General features: G+C 46.3%; 1 protein-coding gene across 1 annotated transcript; it reads left to right on the forward strand.

Moving 5' to 3' along the window:
- Positions 1-392: 392 nt before the first annotated feature.
- On the forward strand, positions 393-6,422 carry MIEF1 (mitochondrial elongation factor 1). The gene is made up of 5 exons (XM_010285964.1): positions 393-496; positions 1,633-1,781; positions 1,935-2,115; positions 4,107-4,369; positions 5,459-6,422. The coding sequence occupies exons 2-5, from the start codon at positions 1,638-1,640 to the stop codon at positions 6,263-6,265; spliced, it is 1,395 nt and encodes a 464-aa protein (XP_010284266.1). The 5' UTR covers positions 393-496; positions 1,633-1,637; the 3' UTR covers positions 6,266-6,422.
- The last annotated feature ends 3,082 nt before the right edge of the window (positions 6,423-9,504 follow it).

Consider the following 9,504-nt stretch of genomic DNA (forward strand, 5'->3'; position numbering starts at 1 on the left):
GGAGGCGGAGGCGGCGGCCGGTGCGTCCCTCGAGGAGGGAAAAGCTGACTCAGGTCCCGCACTTTGTCACCTTTCTCTAGGTCGCCTGTCCGCACATCTGTCCCCCATGGCAGCGTGGTCCCGGGAGGCTGTTCTGACCCTCTATCGGGCTCTGCTGCGCCAGGGCCGTGGACTGCGCTACACTGACCGGGATTTCTACCTCGCTTTCATCCGCCGCGAGTTCCGCAAGAACCGGGGACTGCAACGGGTAGAGGACAAGGAAAGACAGTTGGAGAAGGGGCAAGCTTTCCTGCAGAGCAAACTCGGGGGCCTGGTTTAGAGAGTCCCTGTAGCTCCTTTTGGCCCCACTTCCCTCTTCTTTCTGAAATTCCCTCGCCAATGAAAAGAGATGATTAACGCTCCTTGCCCACCACTGTTGTGAAGAAATCTGGAAAGTGCTGCTACAGGCACCCCAGGAGGGCTGTCCTGTTCTCTTTACAAATGCATTAGGTCACAGGTACGTCATTTACAAAGATATAACAATGTGTTTCATGCTACTGTTACAGGTAGCTTTGTGGAAGTGTGTTTAGTGATTTCTGAGTCATTAAGGCAGGAACATTCTTCCTGAGATTGTAACTGGGCCTTAGAAAAACCTAAGGGCAGTTTTAAACCACCCAAATCAGGCAGGCTTTGAACCTGACTTAGAAAACAGATCTTGAGTTAGGTTGGAAGAGTTTCCTGCTGTTTTCATGTAGGTTCACTGAAGATCTATCTACGGGTATGGTGGTGGCAAAGTCTATTTTACATGTGTAGTTGTCCAAGGAGAGTCTTTAAATTTATATATCAAGATCAGGTTAAATTGGAATTGGAGAAAGCAAAAGTACATTATTAATGTTCATGTTACACATGACTTCTATGAGAGTCAAATCCGATGGTCTTAAGGGCAGGAATAAATGTCCAGTGAATGCAAGGGAGCTGCTCCCTTTGTGGTGTATTGTGGTCTCTACTGTTGATTCTTGGGTGTCTTTGAAGTATCTGGGACCAGCCATTGTTCAAAAATAGTCTGGAACTGGATGCTCTGAGACGGCCTGTTAACTCTTGGGAAGATTCTGATTTGTTATGGACAAGCAGTTGACTATCCCTACGTTACCTTGTCTGTAAGCAAAATTACACGCATTAGATTGAGAAAATAAATTGGCATAAAAAAGCAATGCTTTTGTTGAGAAGCACAAATTAAAAGGAAAAGACCTGAATGGCCAAAGAGTTTTACGTAATATAAAGCATTTTACTGGAAAATATTGTTGAAGTGAATCTTACTTTCTTTTTTAAAAAGCATTAGGTGATTGTACAATTAAACCTGCTTCAATGATTAGAAGCCCCACGTCAAATTCGGGATGTTTTTCTTCAGGTCATAAATGGAGCTGGAAGCAGAGAAATGCTGTCATTGCAGAGCTTGGTCAGTACTGTTCTGGTGTGTCTGGGAATAAGCAGCTCCTTGAGGGAAGATAATTAGAGGCTGCAGGGTTAGGTGGTCCCTTGCTATGGGTCCGTGCTAAGACCCCAAAAGCCATGAGTGTGGGGTGGAGGAAAAGGAAGAGAACCATTAGGGTTGCATATTTTGACCTGTTTGTTTAATGCTTCTGCTCCTTCCAGGTGAGATGGCAGGCACTGGGCAGCGCAAAGGGAAAAAAGATGACAACGGCATCGGCACAGCCATCGATTTCGTGCTGTCCAATGCGCGACTTGTGCTGGGTGTGGGTGGAGCAGCTATGCTGGGCATCGCCACGCTGGCTGTCAAACGGGTGAGTATGCGGGACAGCAGGGTGGGACCTCAGCACCAGGGCACTGGGAAGAAGGAGTGGGAAACAAAAAGGCCTGGGATGCTGGCCATAGGCTGGGTAAAATGCAAACATTGGGCTTAATGACTCAAACTGTGCCTGGTGGTGTTGCTTTAGATGTATGACCGGGCAATCAGTGCTCCCAGCAGCCCCACTCGCTTGAGCCAGTCAGGAAAGAGAAGCTGGGAAGAGCCAAACTGGCTGGGTTCCTCCTCACGCTTACTGACCCAGGACATGAAGACTAACCTCAGCCGCTCCCTGCAGACCCTTCCCACTGATCCTTCGGCCGCAGACACAGGTAAGGAGCAGGGTGATACTCCTGCATTGCAGAATCATCCAGGCCCATAAACCCTGTATTCATTTAAGGGAACACAGGAAAGAGAATACTCTGTCTGGCTCAGGATTTTGATGTTTTTCTTTTAAGCAGGTCTACTGGTAACTTCAAGAATTAAAAGTCAGATTGGGAACAAGTGAATAATAGTCATCTATTTGCATTTTTCATTCTTCTCCTGACTTCCTGGTCTTAAGCTTTATTCCCCCTCAGTCTTTTCTCTTTCAAGCTGAATACTTACCTGTGCAATCTTTCCTGATCAAAAGCCATTCCATTCCTTTCAAGTTCTTTGTTGCCTTTCTTTGGACCATTCCTGTTTCTGTCTTTTTTTAAGAGGGGAATATTCAAATTGTGAATGTACTAGCAATTTATAACAGTATTACCTATATTATTTCTACCATTTTCCTAACCATTTCTGTAACGCTGTTTGCCTGTTTAGTGCTGCTTATCACTCAGTCTTCATCAGGCTAAAAAGTGACCTGCAGTTTTCTTTCTGAGTGGTATAATAAGTAATTTAGAGTTCCTCAGTGTTCATTATATGTGTTTGGTTGTTTTTTCTCACCGGTTTTACTTTCTACCCTTGGTCACTTCAAGAGATTTACACTTGGAGATTTAAAATAAAAAAACAGGATCAAGCTTTTAATTTGCTTGCAGAGAGTCTGGAAATAAAGTCAGCTTCAGGATGGCAATGGCTTTCTGCTGAGGAAATGTTAAATAACTAGTCAGCTGTGTTAAATGGGGTCTAGATCATTTGATTGGAGTCCCCAAAGATGAGGATTGAGGAATAAAACCATTGATGATGGCATCTTGCATTTTTGGCTTAAAAATGAATTAAAACTTAAGATGGAAAACTAAGTTTTTTCATGAATAGGCAATGAAGTCTGGTTCCCTATTGTTTTAGGGGCTATTTCCTTTTCATGCAAAACCTCAAATCTGTCCAAAAGACCCCAGTGGACAAGAGACAGCAGCTGCTGATGTTGAGTGAGATGGGTCTGTGTGCAGCCACTCCGCATGTTGTGCGTGGCCAAATGCCTGTGGCCAAACAAATGTGCAATAGCTGATTGCCTTAATTGGGCCACTGACTTGGGGGTTTCTCCTGCACCTGTGAAGTACCACAGCCTTTCCAAAGATCTCTTAGATCTGTAGTTCTTCCTTAATTATCATTGATAACTTCTGAAACTCTTGGTCCATATTAAGAGAAGTTTAAAAGATAGATGGGAAATGTTGACTTCCTTCTTCAGGAAACCAGTCAGAATAAAAGGGCCTTAGAAAATCTGTGCAGCTTAGACATTGCTTAATAACACAGATGGCAGTGTAAAGCATTGTGCTGATGTACTGTGCCTAAGAGTGTGTTCTCTGTTTTTCGGCCAGTGAAAGTTTGAGGGAGGTTTTCATTGGGGCTATGATTGCCTGAGCTTTGCTGGCCCCAAGGTCTTACTGTCCTGGTAAGTGTTGATCAGACTTCCTAACAACTATTTCATTTCCAGGTGGCGTGATCTCTGATCTCATGCCCTAGTCAGGACTGGGTTTTGCTGCTAATTTGTAAAAATCCATTATAATGTTAAAAACTTAATGAGATCATGATGGTTGTTCAAGAGTGTTTTATCCGCTGGTCTGGCATCGTGTTGAAGGCATCTGAACTGGTAACAGTGTTGAGTTTTTGATTAAATTGAACTGAGCTACTGCCCACGTAGCCATTAAAATTACTTCCTTGTACACAATGTTAGTCTTGTTCTGGCTAAATTCCAAATCTAGTAACTTGCTTTCATCCAGTTTGATGGTCATAGTGGTATCCTTTGAAGTTTCTCAGCACATCCCTTTTGACTGGTACCTGTATAAAGCATGCAGAATGTCTGCTGAAAGCTTTTTGAGACCTGGGAGGCTGCACTTGCGCTGCAGATTTTCTTCTGTGGATTGCTTCACAGTGAAGTACTGCAGACTATCATTCTGTCTTGCAGACTTTTTCCGACCCACAAAGCCCAAGCCATCTGCCAAGAGGAGTCAAGTGGAGCTGAAAAAATCCCGCCTTCGTCTGTCTCTGCAAGAAAAGCTCTTCGCTTATTATCGGAGGAAGGTAGCTATCCCAGCGGATGAGCAGGCCCGGGCCAAGCAAGCCGCCGTGGATATCTGTGCCGAGCTGCGCAGCTTCCTACGTGCCAAGCTGCCGGACATGCCCTTGCGTGACATGTACCTCAGCGGCAGCCTGTATGATGATCTGCAGGTAATTCCTGGGGCTGCATGATGGGTCATTATTCAGAAGGCTGACTAGGCAGGGGCATTTCAGGCTTCCCTGTTGGCAGTGCTGGCTCAGCACAACATTCCTCTGTAATAAGGCTCCTGGTGTCACCTTTCCCACCGTGGAGTCAGGCGTTGATTTCTGCAGTCCTGTTTTAACAAGTGTGACCAGGCTGCTCTGGCATTGTCTGCAAAGCATTTACTTTTTGCTGTTTCTCCAGATTCTCTCAGCCCTTCTTTCCTTCCCCTCTGTCTCTCCCTTTAGCTGTGTTCTTCTTGCTGTTTCTCTGGTAGACTTCTGTTTTCGCTCTGTCCCTTGTATCTCCTTCCAAATACACAATATTCCCTTGGAACTCCTGTGTATTCATGTAGGTCTTCCCTACTCTTTTTTTTTTTTTATAATGCATGAGAGACCTAGATTGGACAGCAGTCCCTGCTGCGTATCTCCCTGATGGCAAGATGCCCATGGCTATAGTGAGTGATTCAGAGGCACACTTTTTGTTTGAGTCACAGCTCTGGAATGGAGTGTTGAGCATCCAGTGAAACTTAGATCTGGGGTCTTAATCACATTGGTAAAAAGGGATCTTTAATGACCTTTTTCCAAACAATGTGGCAGACTTGTTGAGAGCAGTACCTAGTAGCATGGGATAATTAAAACATGGCAACTTAAGCTTGTCTAGAAACTTAATACTCTGTCTCCTGTTTTAAATGATCATGTGGTGTTGCTGTGCCCTGGGCCAGCTGCATCTCACATCCAAGGAGTGGACTTAGAGCAACAGGAGGCAAAATGATTTGTCTATATGCAGTCCATGTCAGTATTTAAAGATGTCTAAATAGTACATACCGTATAAGCACTAGCTTAGGTTATACCTTGGAGTTATCCCACTGATGATGGGAAATAGTCCTTCAGAATGTTTTGACAAAGGGAGGCTGTGAGTCACACGCAGAGAGGAGAGTGAGACAGCTGAATCCGTATTCCAAGTTCCTTTGAACAGAAAGCTGACTAAAGGTGGTGAATAAAACTGAGTGTGGAGTGCGAAAGCTTGTTCTTACTGACTTTTCTCCCTTGTGAAAGGTAGTGACTGCTGACCACATCCAGCTCATTGTGCCTCTGATGCTGGAGCAGAACCTGTGGTCATGCATCCCTGGGGAGGACACTATCATGAACATTCCTGGCTTCTACTTGGTGCGTCGGGAAAACCCAGAGTACTTTCCCCGTGGGAGCAGCTACTGGGACCGCTGTGTGGTGGGAGGTTACCTCTCCCCCAAAGCTGTAGCAGACGCCTTTGAGAAAGTTGTAGCTGGCTCCATCAACTGGCCAGCAATTGGGACTCTCTTGGATTATGTGATCCGTCCAGCAGCTCCCCCGGCAGATCTGACACTGGAAGTCCAGTATGATCCAGAACGGCATCTTTTTATTGACTTCCTACCATCCCTGACACTGGGTGACATCATCCTTGTGGCCAAACCCCATCGATTGGCCCAAAATGACAATTTGTGGCGACTGAGCCTGCGGCCAGCAGAAACGGCTCGCCTCCGGGCCCTGGACCAGTGTGATTCTGGCTGCCGTTGCTTGTGCCTGAAGATCTTCAAAGCAGTATGCAAGTCAAACCCAGCCCTGGGTCACCTCACTGCCAGCCAGCTCACCAATGTCATCCTGCACCTATCCCAAGAGGAGTCCAACTGGTCCCAGGACATGCTGGCTGATCGCTTCTTGCAGGCGCTGAAGGGGTTGATCCGCTACTTGGAGGCAGGTGTCCTCCCTAGTGCTTTGAACCCCAAGGTGAACTTGTTTTCAGAGCTCACCCCTGAAGAAGTGGATGAGTTGGGCTATACCCTCTACAGCTCTCTGTCAGAGCCAGAGGTTTTGCTGCAGACATAATGGGGCCTTACCTAGGGAGGTGTTGATAAGGTTTAGCCAAGGTGGACTTTGATTATGTCTCCTCCACTTCTCTCTCTCTGTCTCCTTTTGGTTGATTGTTACTTCCTGCTGTGGAGCTGGTGCTCCCACTGAATTTTTGGTGCTACTGGTCCATTTCCACCATCTCTGCCTCAACAGGTACCCAGTGGCTAGGGAAAAGAGGCTAAAACTGCAGCTCTAAGATCTTTGCATAAATTCTGCTAATGTTTAAGTGTCTACCAAAAAAAATAAACCAAACTATGCTCTTCTTTCTCCTCTAGTACGCTTACTGCAGCAAGTCCATTTTGGTCTGAAGAGGTGGAACTGGGCTGGTAAATCCAGTTATGATTTTAGCAAACTTGCATTGAGGTCCTTTCCTTTCCTCCAGTCTGACTTTGCCTCATATTTCTTTTTCTCTGCTGTACCACACTGTCTCACTTTCCTCGCCACCTGCCAACCCCCCATCTCCCGGTCCTTTTGACTCTGTTGTGCAGGGCAGAGTGAGTGAGATGTTTTGGAAAGGGTTGTTTTTTGTATTTCTGAGTGTATAATGATTACACTGTCAGTATTCAGGGCTGTAGAGCTTAGAATAGGAGAACGCCTATGCCCATGACTCCTGCTCCTATGGAGCCTTCTCATCCTGTGCAAGCTGGGTTCAGGAGTAGGGGCTGAGGCTTGTCCAGTCTGCTGCAACACAACCTCCAGTATGGGCAATTCTCACAGAAGCTGTCGTAGGGGAGGAGGAAACCTTTGTGGTCTGGCTATGTGATGAGGCCGAAGGAGCAGGGCTTGCCATTCCTGCCTAGCCAGATCTGCTGGGTGTTGCTGGTGGGAATGGCCCTGGGAATGGAGGACAGGGCAGGTCCTTAGATGTCTCTGGCCTAGAGGAAGAGAGGCTGATTATGGGGGAGGGGTGGGAGACATACATGGGAACAGGCCTTTTTTTTTTTTTTTTTCTCCCCATCTCTTCCCCAAGAGCTTATGGCTGTTCTGGTTTATAGGAGGTGAAGCAAGACTGCATGCCTTAAAGGGCTTTATGACAAGCACACCTAAGCCAGATTCTCACCAGCTATCAGTCTGTGAAGGTGATAGGGCTGAACTGGTATCATCAGCAAGGTTCTGTCCCATACGCTGGTATTAGGGGACATATGCAGAGCTGGCATTTAGAGGTATGTTGGCTTTGCCCTCTGCTCTCAGTGTGTATTTTAGTCCCCTCCCCAGCCACCTCAGAACTGAGGCTGTCTGTCCCCTTCCTCATTCCCATGCGCTGACTTTCCAGCATTCCCAGTTTACAATTACTCTTAGAAAGCTGGTGAGGGCATACCTTCCCATTCTGTCTGTTTGGACCTGTTGGTAATGCAGTTCTGCTCACTCCTGTTTACGGCTGCTGTCAGGCCGTTCTCCCTTGGCTGCCCTCCCATCTGCTGCTGGACTGTGGTATGGGTTTCGGGGGGCAGCTGCTGCACTGTTGGTATCTCCTAAACTAGCCATGTAGACTCTGTATACTCTGCATTAAGCCTTCTGGCCTCCTGCCTTCAAAAAGGGGGAGGGAGGGTGTCCTCCCGGGTCTGGGGCTGTATCTCTCTCAAAAGACCAGTGCAGCTATCATTACAGAAACATACTTGCCTTTTCCCAGCTTTAGCACCTTTTTTCCCCTTGCTGTCCAGCCTCCCTAGCCAATGGAGAGGGGTACTGCAGCAGCAGAGTTTGGAGGGAGCAGGAATCCTTTTCTCCTTCCTTTCTCTCAGGACTTTCTGCCTCTTTGACAGAGAAGTTTCAAGGTGAGTGGAACCATGGAGAGGAGTCTTTCGCCCTTATTTTCTTTTTAAAGGCAGTGCTGGTGAGATGAGGGAGGGAGCATCTTTCTTGGACAATCCGTCCATTTTAGCCAATGTGTCAGATGGTATTCCATATACAGTGATAACACAACATTGCATTTTAAATTATTTAATCCTTAGGGCACTGGTGTTTTCTAGACTGCCAGATGTGTACTTTGAAGTTCGTGTGTATATATAAAGTCCGTAGTCTATAAAAGGTTAACAGAAACTACATTTGTATGATTTTGTGTTTTGTAAATTTTGCAGCAGTCAGTGTTGGTCAGCTGTTGATTGCTCTTCACTCTGGTTCCCAGATTTTTTCCCCTCTTCCCTTCCCTGCCCTCCACTGCCTTTCTGATGTCAGCCTTCCTACCCTAAAAGCAGACAGATGAGACTTGGAGCCTGTAGGCTATTGTGGGAAATTCCCCTTTTAATTACTTGAAGGTCAACAAAAATATTAAAATATCTGGGTTGTCAGGAGTTCCCCATAAGTTCATTTCTTCAGTGTGATCTCACCCCTCCCTTGGTGCTGACTCCAATACCATGGTCTTTACACAGAATTGAGCAGCAACATGGTTTGGAATGATCAAAAGTATAGATACAAAAAAGGTGAGACATAAAAAGGAGGAAGCCACTGTCCAAGCTGGCTTGAGAACAGTTGCCATATACATATCTGTATATAGAATTTTTCACAGGAATGCTTTTACTTCTTCCTGGCAACCTAATGAATTAATATTTTATGGCCATTTCTTGCTGCTATTGAGCTCAATTTGTGTATCGAATGGAGACTGAAGCTGCCTTTTTGCCTTTTCTGTAGACTTTGCTCCTCTTCACTTGGATCACTTCCATCATTTCTTCAGTTTTGCCCTCCTCTGAGCTAGCCACAAGCCTGTTCTTGGGAGGCAAATGCTCACTTCCTACAGGCAGCCACCACAGCAGGCAATAGCTGCCCTGGCAATGGCAGTCTCAGCAAAGGCCAAAGATGTAATGGGTCACAGGGACACTGCAACTAGGAGTGTTTCAAGAGCATGGTCAGGCATAAGGGCAACAGAGGCAGGGAAGAAGGAGTAGGGCAAGTATGCAGGAAACTTACACTAATGCTGTACCCAGCCTGTGTGTCAGAATGTTGCAGAGTCTTTTAAACTGGCACCTTTCAGTATTTAATGCAGTACACGTATGGACATACAGCCTGGAGGGCTGACTTACCTATAGGTAGGCTCCTTCCTAGTCAAAGCTGTAGCACAGAGCAGGAAGACCTAAAACTGAATGTGAAAAGGGCAGCTCTCGGCCACCTTCCTGGCAGAGCGGCTTGGAGACAAATTGATTGTAAGAATCCCAGAGCATGTGTTGGGTTGGTTGCTGCCTGGGCTCCAAGAATGCCTCGGTGTGTTCTGCTATAGCGTA

The sequence above is a fragment of the Phaethon lepturus genome, unplaced genomic scaffold, assembly GCF_000687285.1.
Source record: "Phaethon lepturus isolate BGI_N335 unplaced genomic scaffold, ASM68728v1 scaffold21564, whole genome shotgun sequence".
NCBI classification, from domain to species: Eukaryota; Metazoa; Chordata; class Aves; order Phaethontiformes; family Phaethontidae; genus Phaethon; species Phaethon lepturus.